Source organism: Trypanosoma cruzi, genomic scaffold (assembly GCF_000209065.1).
Source record: "Trypanosoma cruzi strain CL Brener 1047053516589 genomic scaffold, whole genome shotgun sequence".
NCBI lineage: Eukaryota > Euglenozoa > Kinetoplastea > Trypanosomatida > Trypanosomatidae > Trypanosoma > Trypanosoma cruzi.
Window position 1 is genome coordinate 61283 of NW_001849517.1, and position 20045 is coordinate 81327.

Here is a 20045-nt window from a genome sequence, read left to right on the forward strand (position 1 = left end):
GCAAAAAAAAAAAAAAAAAAATAGAGTGGGACCTCCTCCCTCGCTTCACCCCCTGTGCTAACACGTATGCCTGCCTTGCTGTCTAGGCCGTCGCAGCTCCCCCTTCCCTATTCTTCTTTCGCATCCACCCCCAGGGGCGCAAAACAAGTAAAAAAAAAGCAAAAGAATCAGCAGCAGCGGCGGTAAAAAAAAAAAAAAAGAAGGGGGGGGGTGGGGTTTCAACGTCCTTTTCCCCCTTGAAGGACATCCGGTGCAACACCAGCATGCACGCATAGACACAGGGAACTTGACACAAAGGTACGTGGTTAGTTGGCCATATACTGCCATTCTGTTTTAGTTTTAAAAAATCCTGAGCGGGTGATGATTGAAGCCCAATTCTTCACTATGCCACACACGCTCCTTGCATCCCTCGTCCCTCTTTTGTCATACTTTTTACTGGTGGGGAGTCAGTGGGTGGGTGAATAAACGTACAACTGTACATAACCGGTCTCGAGACGAAACTTCATTTCCCCCCCTCCCCTCCATAGGCACCTGCTTTTACACTTTTCAATTCCTTCAGTGTTTGGTCTTACTGCTTTACATTTCCTTTCCCCCTCCCCTTTTTTTTCTTTTACATTCCTCCTGTTTCCTTCCATATATGTTTCTTCTTTTTCCCTCAACCCTCTTTTGTCTTTGTTTTTCACCCCATCTCTCTCTCTTCTTATTTTTTTTTTTTTTTTTTTCCCTCTCTATCTCGCTTTTGCTCTTCCGTCCGCATGCGAGTATATTCACGTTTTTACTCACGCAACTGAAACCCCCTTCTCGCAAGTCTCTTTGCGGCGTAGAATGCCGCGCTTTCTAGAGCCTGCTGCTCCTGCTGCTGCTGCTGCATGTTCTGAGTCTCCAGGCGCTCCGCAGCGTCCACAAACCGCGTCTCACCCTCCCCCTTTGCCATGACGCGTGGAATGCTGATCTGAAAAGAGTTATTTTCCCTCGAGGAATAATTGGCGTTCAAATTAGTTGTTTCTGCCGCCGCTCCCTCCCCTGGCGTCAGAAACTGCGGCTGGAGCTGGGATTGGTGCCAGAACTGAAAGTTGCTCATAAATGCATCACATAGCCGGTTGAACCGCCTCTCAAGAACTCCACTTTCCATCATGGCCCTCGTCAGAGCATTATTTGAAAGGTTCAAAAAAGCCTTCCGCTCTGCTAACGTCATGTGAGGGAGGTTTTCCACGGGTGACGTAGAAAAACACTCGGAAAAATTCACATTATTCTCAGTCGCGCTGTGACTTCCCTCAAATAACGCGTAGGATGAGTGTGTCGCATCTACGGACGCATGCCTTGCAATCGCATTTTCTTCCATGGCGGGGGTTTGAGACCCTTCAGACTTCTTACTTTCCTCCATGCTTAACTTAATCTCGTTCACTCGTTTTTGGAGCTGTAATATGTTTTCTTTCTTCTCTGCAACAAGTTTGCGAGCATTCTCTATGGCCTCCAACTGGCAAACTCCCCCGCTTGTGCGCTTATATGCCTCAAATGCCGTTCGTCTGTCACGAAACGCGTTATCCTGCCTTCCCAAAAACCTGGAAGAGGACACAGTCGTTGTGGCTTTTTCGCACTCAAGAGGTGGAAGGCTGGTTTTTGGTTTTTCAGTCGGGGGAGAGGAGGAATGACGTTTTGAATGGGCCTGTATTTTCATCTTCTCGCCATCTGGGAGCGACAATGCAGCCGCCTTAGCACGGGTGGTGGGCCCGGCAGTAGGGAATGTAGAAGCAGCGGCTCCAGCTGCCGTAATGTTGTTGGGGGCAGTGGTGTTTGTGGCGACTGGAGGCGTGGGTGTGTGGCCCGGGGTGTGCCCATCGCTGCTCATCTCCCTCGCCCCCAACAGACCCGTCGGACCGGCGTTCGAGCAGCTGCGCTGCCGCTGAAAAAACACTTCCCGAATGACAGGGCTTAGTCGCTCTATCGTGCCCACGCCCACACCCGCCGCAGCATCCTCGACACTGCTCACGTACCTGGTATTTTCCTTGTACTCGGAGGAGCCGTGCTGCCTCAAACCCCCTTTTCGCTTCACGCTCTTCATACTGGTGGCACTACCCTGGCGAGGCAATAATTCCCGCTGCACCTGCGACTCTCTCAGCTGTGCCTCACACTCGCCCAAAAGGATCTTGAAGACCAGAAAACAGGCATGCATCTCCCGCACAGAACCCACACGCACCTGTGGTGTTGCGCCAGAAACAAAAGCCATGACCAGCTCCCGCGCATTTTGGATTTCATCGGCTTCCAGGGGCGCGGTAGGGACCGCCTCACGACCAGCCAGTTGATCCTGCATACGTAACTCGGACTTTAGGCTGGTCACCTGCCTCCGGAGCATCCTGATTTGTGCCTCTGGGTCCGTGGAGGTGTTCACAGCGGGATGTGACTCAATCCTCACCAGACGCTTGGCGAAGTTTAACGTTGCTAAGGTCAACTCCTTATGACGATCCTCGGGCCATATGTTTGCAATGAGGGTCGTTCTGCTGGTGCCACCAATAGAGTCCTTCAGCAACATGGTAAGTTTGCTTTGGCGGTACGGCACGTGGCGAGGCTGAGGGCCAGAGAGTGCCAGGACGACCTGTTCAAACATGCATAATGGAGCGATTGATGATCTTTGCCTCTTGCCTCGCAGCCTCGTCTGCCAGCGGGGCGGGTCGCTGAATCCCGGCCAAATCCACAAAATTAAATCGAGAATGATGGACGAGAGCATGACTGTCTACCAGGCTCTTGCTCAATACATGAAACGTCAGTACGGCATGCGAGTATGAGCTCTGCGGGCTGAATGAGTTCGGCCTACTCATGCGTCGCTGCAGGCCCTCAAACATAGCCGCCAGGGCCTCGGCTTCATTGGCGCATTGCCGCTCCTCCACCCCGCGCAGCACAACATCGCCGTTGCTGTCAAGTGTCACAACAACTTTGTTAGCCGCATTGTTTTTACCGCCTGGCCTCACGGAAGCGGCGGGCCCCTTTCCGAGCAGATCAAACAACTGATCCCCGTGGACCTCAACAAACGTGAGGTGCACCTTGAACTCGTGGTCCGTTGACTCCGCCATGGATTCAAACATGGAGTGCACGGCACGCGGAACACACCCACGTGTGGGGTACGTGTTGCCGCCGAACAGCGTGTACGTCTTCCCTGATCCGCTCTGGCCATAGCAAAGAAGTGTGCAGTTCAAGCCCTGCAGCAGCGACTCCACCAACTCGGAGGCGGTCGCGTCGTACACCGTCTCCTGCGAGGCGTTGTGCAGCACCGCATCAAATGTGAACGCCAGTTTCTCCTGGGAAGAGGCTCCGGCCGCCTCAGAGGTTAATGACGACAGGGTGCCATCACCATCGCCGCCGGCAAAGGCAGGGCCACTCGATGTTCCGTTTTTTGTTTGTGTGTGCTGAGCTGCCGTGATGCCTGCCTTCATTCGTCTTGTGATGTACAGCGTCCCATTTGGCTGAATGTTAACGTCGTCCGCGATAAAGTCCGTAGGCCTCGTGCGAACAACAATGCGTACATGCGACGGTAAAGAACTCATATCTGCCGCCAGCGCAAAGGGGAAAAAAAAAAAACCCACACAAACACACACACACACGCCCAAAGAAAAAAAAAAAACGTAAAAAAAGAAGTCAATGTGCGTAATAACTTCACTACACACCCAGCACGATGCGCCCAGCAATCGTGCAAATATTACGCACACACACACACGCACGCACAGGCAAGCAGGAATAAAAACTAATAATAGTACTAATTACTAATTACTAATTACTAATTATTATTACTACTATTATAGCAGCAACCTTAAATAAATAAATAAATATATTATATATATATATATATTATATATAACGTATGTGTGTATGTGTGGGTGCGTGTAAGTTTGATTGAGAAAAAGAAAAAAATTACTTTTTGGTGGCCCTTCCACTCTTCTTTTTATCCCTCACACGCCCTTCTAAAACCGCCTTTCCTCCGGCCTGTTTGTCTTCCCAGCCGCAGGCTCCCGCCCTCCACGTGAATCATCGCCACGGAGAAGATATGCGGAAGAAAAAAAGAAAAGAAAAGAAAGAGAGAAGCAAAAATAAAAAATAAAAAAAAAATGTCTCGCAGTGTGCATGAGGCATGTAGTGGGACGTATCGGGAATTTACCGGCGGACACGCCTATAAATGCGCACGGGGCTCTGGCAGCAATGCACCACACACACAGACAGACACACAGACAGACAGACTATCAGGTAAATACGCACAACTGGCAAAAACTCACACCACATGAACATTTATCGGCGGAAAACACACACATGCAAAGAGGCAAAACAAACAAACAAAAAAAAAAAAAGCAGGTGTGCCAACACCTCCATGAACTCCTGCAAAACTGCAGTGGGGGAGGAGGGAATATGTACAAACACAAATATACACAAAAAAAAAAAAATGGTACGTACAGATACATCGCATACATATATGTACATATATATATATATACATACCATGTGTATGCGCAGCCATATTTTAATGTGCATGCAGTCATAGCATATATGAAGAAGGGAATTAAGAAGAAAAAAAAAAATTGGTTGTTTGAAACAATAATAATAATAATAATAATAATGCTTTGTTGTTGTTCTTGTGGCCGCAGCAGACATGCACACACACACACACACACACACCGACTGCTGCGCAAGCTGAAAGGTGGCAGGTGACGCCAATCAACACCGCGAGGGTTTAACGCAGGTGAAGCAAAAAAAAAAAGGAAAAAAAAGACAAACCGACACTCCATTCACACTGCAATGGGGGAAAAAAAAAGCCCTCAAGACACGTGGAAAGAAAAATACGGGAAAAGGAAGAATTCTCCTCGGCTGGCTCAAAACAAAACAAAAGACAACGACAATAATAATAAAAATGCCTTCGTTAAAAGAAAGGAAAAAGTCGAAGCTGAAAAACTGCGCCACACCAATTGACACCGCCCGTGATGATGGAAATAATGGCGCAGCAGGAGGTTTTTCCTCTCCCTCCCTCCTCCCTCCCCCTTTTTTTCTTTATTCGCCCACTCGGCTCTCGCTTTGAGTTAACTTTCATCCCCTTTTTATGGCTTCTGCGTCCTCTGGCATCAGTTGGGAATTATAAAAGTGTCTGAACGTACAAATTACCAAAATTGTCCCCAAAAGCAATCTTCTCTTTATAGCCACCCGCCAAACAGTACACAGGGGCCTTGCAAAACACGCTGCTTTGCTCACTGCCATTGCAAATGTCAAGAATATACACAAAACGATTAGTGCAGGCCACAGCCATGTACCGCGTGAAGGCACCGGGTGCAGCACATGAAGATGTCCATGCCAACTTCCCAGCGCGGGATGTGCCACGTGGTTTACCGGCCAATTCCGTGACAGCTAGGCGGAGCTGGCATGACCCATCAGCAGCTGACCAGACGCAAAGATGCGTCTCATCATTACTAATGATATATTTTCCATCGGAAGTGTAACTACAGGCCAAAACAATACCTACATGGCCATTTAGCCTCAGGTATGTATTGCCTGTAGTTGCTGACCATACATGAAGCGTTCGGTCTGCAGATGTGCTGCAGACATATTTTCCATCCGGACTAAATGCCACGCTGACGATAATGCCAGCATGTTTGCTATAAGCCACTCGTTCCTTTCCTTTACGGACGTCCCATAATCGACAGACGCGATCTTGACATCCTGAAACCACAGTATTACTGTCTGGGCTAAAGCAGCAGCAAATCACCACCATTCCGTGCCTTAATATGTGCAGCACCTTCGTTATAGTGGCGTCCCAAATCAACATTGTTTGGTCTTTGCTTGTGGTGGCAAGATACTTGCCATCCGGGGAGACGGCAGTACATATAACAAGGTCACGGTGACCGGTGAATATGCCTTCTTCCTTCCCCGTTACAAGGCTGCGCAATGCCACTGAGGCTTCCTCGCTCGAGCAACTCACAAAACTACGCTCCGTTGGAAAAACAGAAATACACTTCACACGCGACGCATGTCCAATGAACGTCTCCACCTGAATTTCCCGCAAAGGCCGAGAAAACTCCTTTCGGCTCATTGGCTCACTGGCCCGCAGCATCGCGGCTACCGTGTTTGGGGCCGCGCTGAATGTCCGCACGACTGTGGCCCCCAACAAAACCGCCTGCTGAGCCCCTTCCTGAATAGACAATTGTCGCAAGACACCATCGCCCGTCTGCTGATCCGCCGCCAAATCGACCTCGTCAACACAAATATTGAAGTCTGTGAAGTGGAACAAATTATCCGAGGGGCCGCCTTCCTTCAGCCTTGTCGATACCCGCCTTGACGCCAGCGGTCTACGTCCCTCAATTCGCCAGTGTTTTGTCTGCGCCTCATTTTTAGAGACGACGACATCATCGTAGACAAAAAGATCCTCCTCGATGGAGAGTGGCACCTCCTGGCACTGCTGCACCAATTCATCCTCCCTGAACAGAAAGGAGCCACACGTGACGCCACTCCTACAGCTCCACGTGGACAATTCGATTGTGATTTCAGAGAGCACCTCGTTTTCTTCATCATCATCACCGCCAACATGCAGCAACGACACTCTCTCCCCATTCCCCAGGAAACGCTGCGTTGAGTCCACCAAACCGCGTCCCCGCACGCCGTGGTGCAAAGGATCAAAGACGGGCAATGAGACATCGGCGTCAGCCTTAACTTTACGGCTCGCCCCACAGCCCATCCAAGCCCTTTCGCCTAAAACTGCTGACAGCCTTCCTCTCTGTTGCCGCTACCGCTGCCGTCGCAGTCAAAAAAAAAAAATTTCTAGCAGAACTAAAACAAAAGTATTTTATATTATATATGTGCATATACGCATATATATAGATAGATAAAGAATAGATCTATATATGTGGCGTATTTATTGCGTGCCCCCCTCACAAGAACAGCTGAGCCACCTGATCGCCTTTACTACTCCCCCGCTTCTCTCCCTCCCTCCCTCCCTCCCTCAATAACAGCCGCCGTGGGTGTGGCGCACACACTCACAGACGGAAAGACGGACGGACGCATCCCGCAGTAAAGCCAATAAAAAAAAAAAAAAAAAAAAAAGAAACAAAAGAAATGAAAACAGTATTCAAAAACAGCAACGCGCAGAAAGACATCAGCAGCCCTTCAACTCCCTCTCGCACTCGGTGCCACAAAACACCGTCGGCACCAGCAAAGGTCAAGTTGTCTCAGTAAACCCCAAAATAGCCGGACACAGCCAAACACACACACACACAAACACGACGTTAAACAAAACAAATCAAAAACCGAAAAGAAAAGGAGAAAAACGGCACACTCAAAATAAAATTAAAGTGAAAAAGAAACAAATACACCCCAAAAACTTCACGACTGTCGCCTTTCTCGTCAAGAAATATGCGGCGTCAGAGGCACTTTTCTTCCGTCTAGTCGAGCCTTCAGCCGTTTCTCTCTGTTCTTTAAGCCCACATTTCATCTCTTTTTTCTTTTCTTCCGCTCTTATTTGTGTACGTGCGACTGTCTCTCTGTCTGTCTGTCTGTCTGTCTGTGTGTTTGTTTTTTGCACTCCTTCTCCCTTCCCCACCTTCCTTTCTTCTCTTCTCCTTTCGTTCCGTGGTGTGTGTGTGTGTGTGTGTTTGTGTGCGTATCGGCCTTTTTTTTTCCCGCTTTCCTTTCAATTGTGCCTTTTCTTTTTCTTTTTTTCTTTTTTTTTTTTTTTTTTTTTTTGGATGGTTCTGCGACACTCATGAAACGCGTAGGAGTGAAGGGACGTGGCGGAGGAGAAGGAGAAAAGAAGTGGTGGTGGTGGTGGTGGTGGTGAGTACCACTTATTTTGTTCGCCCTGTCCACACATTCACGCAGCCACTCCATCTTGTCTATCTATTCGTTTCTCTCCACCCTCTTCTACTTATTGGTGAATTAAGCATGCATATTGCACCCACACATACGTGCATGCATAAAATAGGGAAGGTGCGTCTACACAGAATACACGTGCACAAATTTATGTATACGTACATGTGATGTGAAGGCAAAAAAAAGAAAAAAAACACATAAATCTTCAAAAAAAAAAAAACGAAAAGGAGAGAGAGGGGGAAAGAACTAAACTTCTACAACAGCACCCGCGTAGAGTCCTCGGCAGAACACCTCTAACAAACACAACACTGCAGAAAAAAGGTGGAGTTGTGCGGCAGACAGTTGGCTCTTCTGTGGTGTTGCGTATGTTGCTGTAGCAATACCTCATAATATATTTTGTCTGCCCTTCCAATCGCATCCCCCTCTCTTCCTTCCTGCGTTCGTTGATCCCGTAGCCACAGCTACAATTCACGATTTTGAATGAGTTCGCAAAGGATGTCCTTGGTGTACCGCAGCCGCGACGCAATTTCATTCGAGTGGGAGGTCGCTGAATACAGTGGTACGGTGATGCGGTGACCCGAGGCATCGGTATATGTCACGACCCGCGACTCAGAACTGAGAATAACCTCCGCCTTGTCATGAAAGCAAACCTGGATAGTTTTATTGGACAGACGGAATATCATTGCATGCGGTGTGAGAAGCCAGCGCTTGACGTAAACAATGTCCTCAATCATATGTGGCTCGCTAAGCAACACAGGTGTCTGATCCATGTACGGCGAACAACGCACCACCTCCACTCCTTCGCGTCCGTTGCGGGCGCGCGACAAGTAGGACTTGAAATACTTAATAAGTGTTACCTTCTTGTTGAGGCTCTCGGGAAATGTTTCCATGTGAAATGCCTGACGCTGGTCCCTGGCGTGCATAACACCGGCATTGTTATGCGACACAACCTCCTTGACCCGCGCATAATACTCCACACGACCCGTGATGGGCTCCCACACCATTTTCGTGGAGTCGTTGAAGTGCACGCCTGTGTGGCTCGTACTCAACCTGTAGCAGAGTCCATACTTTGCAGAGAAATCGGCGTAATCTGTCACCCACACGGATGGGAGTGGAAACTCGTTCTTTGCCCCCTTGTCCTCCTCTGCCGTTTCTATCCCTACTCCACCTGCTTTTGTTTTGGTGGTCATTGTGAGTGGTTTCGATAGTTTTCCGGTGTTATTTGGTGGCAGAGACATGAGCGGCTTCTCGCCACCGTAATGGTCAACCTCGCCGAGAAGTGTCTTCTGGAGGTGGTCGTGGACGGCGGTGAGGTGATTCCTCTCCTCATCGTCGAGCACATAATACGTCGAACGAGGTGCCGTGACATGCCTCTCGCCCTTCGGCACACCTGCTGGTAAGGGGCGAGCAGAATCGACGCTAGGCGGCTCCCCTGCTTCCTCTACCTTCCCCTGGTTACAGGCATTAGGGACCGTGCCACCGTAGAGGAGAGCCTGTGATGCGGCCCCTGGCTGGGCCGGCTGGCGCCCCGGAGCCACGGTGTTCGTGTTGAGCGGCCGAAGCACTTCCCGTTGAGTTTTCGCGGCGGGAGCCGTTTCAGAGCCTTTCCACGTTTTCTGTGGCTGCTGTTGCCCCTCCACCTCCATGCGGCGACGCGACGAGGGAAACAGCGAGAGTGGCGCGCTGGACGGAGGAGTCGGAAAGCGGAAAAAGGGATGAGTGCGTATCTCCACAAGTGTCGGACGATGATCAGGACGGCTCTGCAGAATGCGGTGGATCAGCTCCTTCCCGCTCTCTGGTATATCCAGTCGAGAGGGAAACTCATACCGGCACTGTTTGATACGGCGGTAAGTAGCCTTCACATCGGACGTCTGGAACGGTGGTTCACCCACCAAGAGAGTGTAAAGAATGACACCCAGTGACCAAATGTCCACCTCGTAGCTGTGCCCCTCGTGAGCACTATCAATGATCTCAGGGGCAATGTAGTTTGGCGTGCCACAAATCGTCCGCTTCCGCTCGCCGTCGTACTGAAGCTCTGCAGCAAGGCCAAAGTCCCCAATCTTCACATTCATCTCGGCGTCCATCATCATGTTTCCCAGTTTCAGGTCGCGGTGAATGACACACTGATCGTGCATGTAATGAATAGCAGCAAGTGCCTGCAGCATGATGTGTTGTGTCTCAGGCACAGTGAAGCGCGTCCGGCGCTTTGATATTTCCATGAGGGTCTGATTGCTGCACTTCTCTAACAACATGTACACATTCCAGTCGTCCTGGAAGGTGCGGATAAAATTGACAATGTTCTTGTGCTTCATGCGGCGGTGAATCGAGATCTCCGAGTGCAGCTTCTGCAATGTCTTGGTCTTTTGCAGAATGGAACGGTCAATCACCTTGAGTGCATACGACTCGCCATCCCGCTCCACCTCGTAACACTTCGCGAAACCACCGCGGCCGAGCAGCCGCCCGCAGCGAAAGCGACCAACAACACGGCCCTGCTTGTCAAACTCCTTCAGCGTGGACCCCTCGCGGAACTCTGGCTTTTCGCTGAGTGGCTGCTGCGCCGAGGGAAACCGCCGCGCCGGCATCACTGGCTGCTGCGCCTGTGGCTGGTGCATGACGTGCAACCCAATAAATTCTTTTTATTTTGCGCGGGGACACAAATTAAACGCGCGGCGAAAAATCTAAAATGCAAAGAAACACACAATAAAAAAAAGGGATCACAAAATCGCAAAATAAAAAAAAATAATAATAACCGCGGTGGGGGGGTGCGTGGCTGCCTCCGTGTGACGACGAGTGTCTATCGCTCCCCTCCCCTCCCTTTTTAACCCAAACTTCGTGTGGATGTCGCGGCGGACAAAACCCCCTCACCGCACAGTCGAGCAGGTCTCGCGAACACAACCCTCCGTTTATGCCGTCGCGTTATCGCCGTGCAGTCCCGCACCCTCTTTCTTCTCCCTCTATCGATCTAATGGATGTGAGCCTCCGTCTGTCTGCCCCGCGGTGTGCACAGGCAAGGGGCAACGGCCACACCACACACAAGGGGGGATATGTGAGGAGAGAAAATGAAAAAAAGTAAAAGAGAAGGAGAGAGGCATTTCGTGGTGCACATAACAGCTGGGCGGCAGCAAAACCCGCAGCGTATGCCCCTCAACGCCCCACCGCGGCAGCCGCGGGCGCACCGAAAAACAAACATCAAAAAAAAAAAAAGGGGGGAATAAAAAACACGCAAATTGTGGGAAGTCAAAAAAAAAAAGACTTCACGTGAGTGAGTGAATGAAGAGGGAAGCAATATATATATATATATATATGACCACATTGGCAATCAAAAATTCACCACCCCTCCCCAACACACGCAAACAAACTGACACACAGAGAGAGAGAGAGACAAAAAAAAAAAATGATGCATGCATGTCCCTTCGCCCTGATACAACCCGTAGAAGACTTGAGGATGGAAACCACAAATGACCGCCGACTCAGCCACAATATACATCCATTACGCATATATACACATGTATGCCTCCCTCCCGCCCACCCAGTCACACTTTTCCCCCTTTTAATTCAGGCGAGAATGCACAGAAGCACGAGACCCCGCCACAACACCACTGTGAATCAACAACATAAACCAACGTCCCCACCCCGCCCCTTACCACAGAGAAAAGGCACGCCCCATCAAAAGAACAGAATGAACCACGTCAACACGACGCACACAAAAGCGGTAAAAAAAAAAAAAAGAGAAAGAGAGAGGTAACCAAAAGCACGCACACGCACACGCACACACGCATAAACAAACAAAAAACAAAACGAAAAAGTCGCATTAAAAAACTTGGATATCCGTTTTTATGCATCTCCGGCCTTCACTCCGCACCACTATTCATTTCCCCTGCGTACTTTGCGCCAATTCACTGACACTCCAGCGGATGCATCACTAATCGCCCAGTCTCTTGGCGATGTCAAAGACTGCGTGCCAGAGTAGTCCGGGAGGTCGCCGCCCGCCATGGCTGTCGTTCCCATTCCAGCTACCGTCATGGGATTCGACAACTCTTCAGCAAACACAAACGTGTGGTGCAAACCACTCTTGACATTAATGACGTTTAGGTCCTTCAGTGATGGTACAAGACGAAATTGGCGGTAAACCTTGCCATCTTGCATCTTACCGCAGATGACGGGACCGCCGCTGATCGCAGCACCACCACCTGTGCGATTTGTCTCACCAAAAGTGAAGACCTGTCCATGTGGGGCCCGTGGCTTTCCATTGTGGTCCAATTTGCAGCACGAGCGTTGGCACCACGACTGTGGCCCTTGCATCACCACCACCGTATGCTGACGGCCGCAGGAGATTGCCTTGGCGACACCTCCCGCAACAAACTCGAGATTCACAACCCGATACGGTGACGTGACCGCATCAATGGTGGATTTTGCCCCGCATTGCCCACTGGCATTGTCGCCCCAGCAATACACAGCACCACGCTCTGTCAACGCCACGGTGTGAAAGGAGCCACACGCCACATCAATCACACGCTGTCCGGTGAGAGCACCGCGTACTTTGGTTGGCACAAGCGCTGGTTCCTTGTCGCCATGCCCAAGACGGCCCTGGTACCCAACGCCCCACGTAAAAAGTTCCCCCGCCGTGTTGATAACCCCACTGTGCCATTGCCCCGCATGCACGCGTATAAGTTTATGTTCCGTTGGCACATGCACAACCTGTGGAACCAACACCACAGTTCGTTTCTCCGTGCTGAGGGACTCAGTGATGATAAAGGGGTCATCGATAGCGGCCCGCACCTCCTCGGTTGTCCCTAGCCCCAGGCACTCTAATAAACCCCAGCTGTACAGCGTCCCATCATCCCCGAGTGCCAAACTAAAAAAGCTACCACAGCCTAATTGCACAATACGTTTCCCTCAAGCGTATCAACAAGTGTTGGTTCCTCCACCTTTCGCAGAGAGTAGTCAAAGTACCTTGGCCCAAGACCACTCTGCCCGTGATTGTGTTTCCCCAAAAGTAGACATGATGACCCGCTGTTAGGGCCATGGCAAATGCATAACCAGCGGCGAGATGCACCGCTGGATTCTGCTCAAACAATGGAATGCGCTGTGGCACAGTTACCACCGCCGACTTGTCATCCGGGTGCTCGTCAAGCTCGCGTGCACTCCCAAGTCCAAGTTGGCCCCAGTCTCCGTTGCCAAAAGTGTAGATATTGCCATCCTCGGAAAGGGCACAGCTGTAGTTGGCACCAAGAGCGACATCCACCACCCGCACACCAAAAGGGGTAATTTGTGCAAGCGTTGGTGTGCTGCAATCCAGAAATCGCTGCGTCCCCAACTCCCCTGACGCGCCAGAGCCCCAACTGTACAACAGCTGCCGCTTCTTTTGCCGCTCCGGTGCAAGCTGCCGAATCACCCCCTGCAAGTTCAAGTACTCCGCTACGGCTAACACACCGGCTGCAGGGACGCCGGGTGGAATGACGAGCACATTGTGCCTCAAGTAGTTCAGTATGGGGGCGAAATAGAGCGGGTCAAGATCCAGCAGTATGGCGCAATCCGAATCCCTGTCTACAGGAGCCATCCGCTCCATCTCGGACTGAACCAGTAATGCAAGCAAGCTATCACGGTCCGAAAAGAGCGTGGAGAATGTTGTTGTAAAGTATGTCCCACCAACATTCAGCTTCACCCAGTCATGCCGACGCCGAACAATTTCGTCTGCCGCCGTCTGAAAGTCATCCGGACGAGAGTCTGTGCAATTTGCGACATCCGTGCTGTAAAGAACGCGTCCGGTCTCAAGATTATTGGGATCCGCGTACATGTGACACGCCCTCAACCCTCTACTTCTTTCAATTTCTTTTCTTCGTCGTAAAGATCACGTTTTGTTCTTTTTGTTTGTTTGTTTGTTTGCTTTTTTGCACAGTTCCTTCTGTTGCCGCTCACTTTCCCGTGAGTATTTGCGTGTGCCTAAATTTCTTTGCTCCACTCGTGTCTTCTATGCGCCGATGCCTTTGCGCTTCGCCGTGTTCGTGCGCCGCTGTCAGGCTCCCCCGCACCGCCCTGCCGCAGAACGACAACGCAACGAATGGGGAGGCCTCGGCAATCAGCAGCAGCAGCAGCAGCAGCAGGAAAAAAAAAAAAATGAGAAGAAATAAATAAATAAAGTGGAGAGTTTTATCCCTCAAAAAAAAAGGAATTCCCCTCTTCGTCCGCTCTATTGTTGTTGTTGTTTTTGTTGTTTTTTCTCCCTCTTCGTGTGAAGTAACAAAAAAAAAGAAAAAAAAAAGGGAAAAGAGAGAAAAAAGAAAACCGCAATGGAGAAAAAAAAATTGCATGAGTCGCACACACGCAGGCGGGTACAACACCGCACCGCGGCCAAAAAAAAAGGTGAGCAGCAGACACCAAACAAAAACACACCGCAGAGGAGGGGTAAAGGGGGAGAAGGCACAAAGTCACAGACACACACACACACACACACAGAGAGAGAGAGAGAGAAAGACAAAGTTATATAAATACGGGTGAAATAATGAAAAGTAAATTTGAAATACAGAAAAACTCCGCAAAGATTGCAAAACAAAGAAAAGAAAAATAAAATAAAATAAAAATAAAATAAAAAAAACGTCACAAGCACAATAGCCGCACACACAGGACCCTATAATAGGGGCACTGTAGGTGACAGGCGGGAATGCAAGCAACTACAACTGTAATTATTCCACCCCCACCCCCACCCCTGAACGGGCATGTGTGCCTCTCGTGGGATATTCGTTTGTTTCCGCCGTCCTCGAGCAGCGAGGCATCCCTGGCACCACACAGCGCATGACCCTCTTTTGGCTTCACGGTCAAAAGAAAACAGAAGAAAAAAAAAAAAAAAAAACAATTGGCACCAAAAAGAAAAAGTAATAAGGCACCTGGCGTCACATGTCCATTCATTCAACACCACCCTTCTCCTTGTGTGGGTTTGAGCCCGCGTCTCGTCTGCTTGTATAATTCCTTTTTTGTTGTTGTTGTTTTGTTCTGCTGCTGCCGTTCCATTTGCAACACCACACGTGCGTGTAAAAAAAAAAAAAAAACAGCAGTGCTGGCACCAATGGGGATATCAACCGTATGTGAGTGTTGGCGGTGACCACAGCGGAAAAGCAAAACGTCCCACCCCAGTCTATCCCTCTCTCTCTCTTTCATGCACACACACACACAGAGGGAGGGGGGGGGAACCGCCAACTCCCGCAAGAAGTCCTCCGGCCTCCTTTATTTTCTTTTCTGCGCTCCTCGCACCGTGAAAGAAACGACTGAGCCAAAATATGGCACACAAACACAAACACCGCTGGTTTCCCCCTCCCCCCCCCCCCCCCCAAAAAAAAAAAAAAGAGAAAAAAGGATAGTTTGACCAGAACCGTACACCCCACGTCGTTCTCCCCCTCCTCTTTCCCACCTCGTTTCTTTTTTGTTTTCCTTTTTTTGTTCTTTTTTCTCTGTTTTTGTTTTTTTTTTTTTTTTCTTCTCGTCTCTTCGTTCCTTCTTCGTTTCATTGCTTATTTCCAAAAGAAAAAAAGAAAGAAAAAAAAGCTGCTTTCCGTGCCACCTGCTCCCGCCTCCCGCCCGCCTCCCCATCTTCCCTTTCAGAGGGGAGAAAGCAAGTGACACGCTGACAAATTTACATATACATATGTAAATACTCATTGTATACATACCGAAAAGAGGGATAGACAAAACATCCGTCCTTTCATATTTATATTTATATTTATATATAGATAGATAGATAAATAAAAAGATATATAGATATATATATATAGATATTAAATAATTTTCGAACTCACAATTTAACGGGATCATCTTCTTCATCCTCCTCAGACCCCTGTTCCTCGTGCAGACGCATCTGCTCCTTCCGCTGCTCATGAAATGCGACAGCCCGCTCCACCAATTTCTTGTACTCGTCCTCACCCTCCTCATTCTGCCGCAGGATCCTTTCCTGTTCCTGAAGAAGCATAGAGTACTTGTCTTTGCTGGACAGGTGTTGGGAGCCCCCCGGGCTGGTGCTCAGTTGACTCACCACCTCCTCCTTCGCCTTTCCACTTGCCGGCAGCGTAAACCTGAGAACTTTTATGCCATTTACGCCGTTTGCGTTGCTGGGCGATAGCGATGAACAGTGAGGGGATGCACAGAGCGCCGCCACAGGGCGAGAAGACGCTGGACCGGTACGCAGACTAATTTGCGGCAGTGAGGGCAATTCACCTTCATCCCTGGATGCCATTTTATTTTGCTCCAGCCTCTGCAAAAACTTTTGTGCCTCCTCAATAATCTCCTCGTGCTTCGCACGACTTAACCTGTCCTGCTGCTCCATCTCCCGCTGCTCCTGCAGCATCTCCTGCAGACGCTGCTTGCCACTGAGCTTCCAGAAATCTACATGTGATGTTGGGGTCTTGAGCATCTTGTCGTTAACACTGGCGTTGATTTCGCTGGATACTGACATTTGGCTGCTCTGCTCACCGACATGGGGAAACTTCAATTCACCATTCCCACCTACGACTCCAGGCTTTGCGTCAGTCTGCCCCGTCTTTGATGACGCCCCCGTGACAAGAATGCCCGGTTTTCGAACCGCCTCCGACCCCTCAACGACGTGGGGCTGGTGCTTCAGTTCCTCCACGAATGGCGATTCCACCAGGTGCACGCTACTGACCTTCCGTGAGCTGGCATTGCTAGGTAGGCGTTCAAGTTGCTCACTGTGCTCTGTGTTGAGAATGCTGAAAACAGGCATAAGGCCAGACGGTGTGGTCTTCACAGGCGGCGCCGGTGCCTTCAGCTTCTCTACAAGTACAACGCTTGTCTTGCGGTTGCTTCCTGGCTGAGTCGCCGGTAACGAAGACGAATTGCTCCTCAACTCACGCCGATCATCTGGCGCCTGAGGGGTTGAAAAGAGCGTGGATGGTGACTTCAACAAACTGGAACTGGGCAACGGCGTCGTTGGATCGTGCGGCAACCCCTCGCCCGCCCCTTCGCCCCTTGGTAGATCACTCGACAGAGAAACTTTATGGAGATTCTCCAAAGGCACAATGGGGAACTTTCGTTCAAAGGACCCGCTCGACGGTACATCGCCGACAAAAGACCCGTGTGGCAGCGCATCATCTGATTTTGTTGTGGGTTCCACCACGTTTTCCATAAAATCATAGCCGTTACCGCCCTCCACCTTCTCTCGAGAGTGGTGTTTCTTCGGCTGCCGCGCGCCGTCACCTCCCACCAGGAGATCTGGCGGTGCGCTGACTGTTCCAGACGGCGAGTGAGCGCGTGGCGGCGGAAGCGTCTTCGGCGGCTCCAGCGGTTGCTGCGCCGGTGTACCGTCCATCAACAGTACCCCCTCCCGCTCGTTGATGATGATTTCCATGTCGTCTGGCTGCACGACATGCCAATCGCCGTTCATTCCGTTTTCATTGCCACTGACACCCATTTGCCCGTTCGCCGGTAACAAATCAATGACGACACGAGCATTCCGCACCCCATGTGCCGCAAGTGCGGCGCGAATGGAATCGGTCAGAGAATAATTTGGGTAAGACATACTTTGACTTTCGCTCGTCCACGGCAGCTGGTTGAATAGCTGGTTGTCCTGTTGATGTTGATGGCTCTGGTGGCCGTCGTGGAGCTGATATAAATCACGAACGGTGACACCGTCTCATTGCATCAAAAAAAAAAGCAAAAAGAAAAAAAAGATGAGGGAAAAAGAAAAAAAAAATGAAGCAAAAGACTGCACGGGTCGTTCCTACAGTTTTAATTTCTCCCAATGTCATAAATATTGGCATGTATGTGCCCCATACCTCTACCTCATTACACCCCGTCTCATCCCACACACCAATGACTCAAAAGGCTCTTAAGGAAACAGCGATACGCAAACGTCTTTATACATCTATGTACACCTCTCACTACACACACGCGGGCATCTATACTACACTACTCCTCACCCAATAAAAAAAAAAAAACACTTCACCCCCGTTACCCAGCAGCCTCATAAAATGCAGCTAATATATATGTATATGTATATATGTATGGGCGTGCTCCTCCCGGCCCCACTACGTTTCCCCCAACCAGCCCGGTTTTCTAATTGCCTTTCAACGCACTACTTCTTGGCAGCAGCCGGGGCTGCTGGTGGATCTGGCTTCGCATCAAGGTCTCTACAATACGGCATTGGTGGCTCTTTCAGGAAAATTGAGGTTCGGCCGCCTGCCGGATCCGCCCATTTACGATCGGAGCGTTGGGTGCCGACCTTAAATGGGCGGCCCTCGCGTAAATTTTCAATGAGTTGCTTGACAGCATCCCATGTCAAGTCTTCCACAAAGTCATATGAAAAATTTGGTGGACGGCTGTAATCGCTCACAACAAGCATGGGGGCATTGACGCAGGCACCAAGACATTCCATCTCCCCAAGTGTGATGAGACCGTCCTTCGTCGTGCCATGCATCTTCACATTCAAGTAAGCCTCCGTGCGTTGGACAAGTTCGTCGCAGCCGCACAACATACACGGGGTTGTCACGCAAAACTGGATGTGATACTTCCCCACTGGCTGGCGATTAAACATGGAGTAGAACGTCACGGTCTCAAAGACCTGCATTGGGGGCACCTCACAAATACGGGCAATTTTGTACATTGCTGTCACAGGGATATATCCGCCCTGTTGCCGCTGCGCAAGATGCAGGAGGGGAATCACGGCACTTCTTCGGCGGCTCCGTGGGAATTTCGGGAGAATAGCATTATTGATTTCCTCATAGCTTGCTATGGAGAAGTCCCACGGTATGCGGGTGTTGTTCGTGTCTGTGTTTTGGTGCCGCATCTCGCCGTGAATAAAACGGCAGGCAGTCCCCTCTAGCCACGCGGCAGTGGGCAGAACCGCCCTGCGTCGCCACATCTGCAGCAGAAACAACGGACTAACAAATACCGCCGTGCGACCTCAGTACGCACACCCTTGCTTGGTTCTTTTTTTTTTTTTTTTTCTTCCGCAGTCTCTTACAAATGCTCCTAATGAACCCCTGCGTAGGGAAATACAAAAAAAGAAAAAAAAAAAAATCTAAAGGGGCGAGCAGTCGATATTCATGTACATGGCGGTTTCCCCTTCCCTCAGCCACGTAAATAGAAATCAGTACACGCACAAGGGAATAAACCATAACACAACATAAAGAGACGCAACATCACTCTTAAACTCCTCCATCTCCGCCTTGCATAATGCATAGAACAAGTCGTGATGAAGGGAATTGCTGGGAAAGTGCAGTTGCAGACTCTTCTTCTCTATACCCCACCGGATGGCAGTGGCTGTCTCGCTCCCATCAACGATTTTTCTAGGAAATAACAGAAATACAAACAAACAAAAACCAAAAATTACAAGAAGGAAGCAGAGAAAAAATTAAAAATAAAAATAAAAATATATATGGAGAGGCATGGCTACAACGTTTATTCGTGAATGCGGAGAGAAGGTGGCTTAACTCCGCCTCTTTCTGTATTTCTCCCGCCTCTACCAGCCTGCCCTTTTCCCTTCACGCCTTTCCCTCTGCTTCCTTCGCTTTTCTTTTTTTTTCTTTTTTTCATCTATCTTCCCTCCATTGAAAACTGCTCCTCCCCACCACCACCCCACCCACCCATCGCGCGCCAATAAGAGACACCGAACAAGTGGGAGTGGAGAAAAAACAAAAAGTATGGAATACATGACTCTATCGTGTGGCAAAAAAAAAAAAAAAAAAGGAGTGCCGCTGAAAAGCCGGTGGTGGTGGCGGCCTTTGATTTCTGTGGGCTTCTCTCCTCTCCCTGTGACATGTTGTTGATCCGTGCCGTGGTGGTCGCCGGCACCTCCCCCCTCGTGCCCACACATCCGCCCCCCTTCCGGCCACAGCCCTTCCATAGCGCTGGCGGCCCAAAACAGCCACCGCTTTCTCTTTTTTCTCCTCTACTTTTTTTGCCTCTTTCTTTAGTTTTTGTGTTCTTCTCTTTTCTGTTCTGTTCTTTGTTTGTTCGTTCGTTTGTTTTTTGTTGTTGTTTTTTTTTTTGTTTGTCTGTTTTTCATTTTCTTTGGGGTCCTTTCTTTTCTTTTCTTCACTCCTTTCTCTTTCTTCCCCCGCCCCACCCGGGGGCGACCTCCCCCTCAGCCTGCTCGCTTGGACTTCTTGATGATCTTTTTCTCCAAGCTCTTGTGCACGAACGGCACCACACCTCCGCGGGCGATGGTGGCGTTCACTATCTGGTTGAGCTCCTCATCCCCGCGAATC

The 20045-nt window shown here is 49.9% G+C and overlaps 5 protein-coding genes and 2 pseudogenes across 5 annotated transcripts, besides 33 other annotated features; all 7 read right to left on the reverse strand.

The window, feature by feature from the left end:
* Window positions 1-20045: part of a sequence feature (heterozygous, Esmeraldo-like haplotype) that runs on past the window's edge.
* Window positions 3-23: a sequence feature (AT_rich).
* Window positions 575-747: a sequence feature (T-rich).
* On the reverse strand, window positions 776-3538 carry Tc00.1047053506513.130 (annotated as a pseudogene).
* Window positions 845-869: a microsatellite.
* Window positions 3807-3849: a microsatellite.
* Window positions 4043-4098: a sequence feature (A-rich).
* Window positions 4198-4227: a microsatellite.
* Window positions 4449-4481: a microsatellite.
* Window positions 4575-4601: a microsatellite.
* Window positions 4632-4659: a microsatellite.
* Window positions 5111-6703, reverse strand: Tc00.1047053506513.150 (hypothetical protein, conserved; the record flags this gene model as incomplete). The annotated part of the gene is made up of 1 exon (XM_811201.1): window positions 5111-6703. One exon carries the CDS (start codon window positions 6701-6703, stop codon window positions 5111-5113), a length of 1593 nt encoding a protein of 530 aa, XP_816294.1.
* Window positions 6813-6873: a microsatellite.
* Window positions 6944-6969: a microsatellite.
* Window positions 7047-7081: a microsatellite.
* Window positions 7498-7537: a microsatellite.
* Window positions 7597-7626: a microsatellite.
* Window positions 7666-7707: a microsatellite.
* Window positions 7777-7800: a microsatellite.
* Tc00.1047053506513.160 (protein kinase, putative) lies at window positions 8295-10445 on the reverse strand (the record flags this gene model as incomplete). Its single annotated transcript, XM_811202.1, has 1 exon — window positions 8295-10445. The coding sequence occupies one exon, from the start codon at window positions 10443-10445 to the stop codon at window positions 8295-8297; it is 2151 nt and encodes a 716-aa protein (XP_816295.1).
* Window positions 10560-10582: a sequence feature (AT_rich).
* Window positions 11119-11138: a microsatellite.
* Tc00.1047053506513.170 lies at window positions 12038-13630 on the reverse strand (annotated as a pseudogene).
* Window positions 13700-13727: a microsatellite.
* Window positions 13914-13937: a microsatellite.
* Window positions 14076-14118: a sequence feature (A-rich).
* Window positions 14263-14288: a microsatellite.
* Window positions 14380-14428: a microsatellite.
* Window positions 14651-14683: a microsatellite.
* Window positions 15243-15306: a sequence feature (T-rich).
* Window positions 15532-15603: a microsatellite.
* Tc00.1047053506513.180 (hypothetical protein, conserved) lies at window positions 15620-17356 on the reverse strand (the record flags this gene model as incomplete). The annotated part of the gene is made up of 1 exon (XM_811203.1): window positions 15620-17356. The coding sequence occupies one exon, from the start codon at window positions 17354-17356 to the stop codon at window positions 15620-15622; it is 1737 nt and encodes a 578-aa protein (XP_816296.1).
* Window positions 17481-17530: a sequence feature (A-rich).
* Window positions 17817-17843: a microsatellite.
* Tc00.1047053506513.190 (NADH-ubiquinone oxidoreductase, mitochondrial, putative) lies at window positions 17912-18697 on the reverse strand (the record flags this gene model as incomplete). Its single annotated transcript, XM_811204.1, has 1 exon — window positions 17912-18697. The coding sequence occupies one exon, from the start codon at window positions 18695-18697 to the stop codon at window positions 17912-17914; it is 786 nt and encodes a 261-aa protein (XP_816297.1).
* Window positions 19186-19210: a microsatellite.
* Window positions 19311-19368: a sequence feature (T-rich).
* Window positions 19711-19782: a sequence feature (T-rich).
* Window positions 19783-19838: a microsatellite.
* Tc00.1047053506513.200 (histone H2A, putative) lies at window positions 19922-20045 on the reverse strand (the record flags this gene model as incomplete). The annotated part of the gene is made up of 1 exon (XM_811208.1): window positions 19922-20045. A coding segment is annotated over one exon (124 nt), but the record flags the coding sequence as incomplete, so codon positions are not given.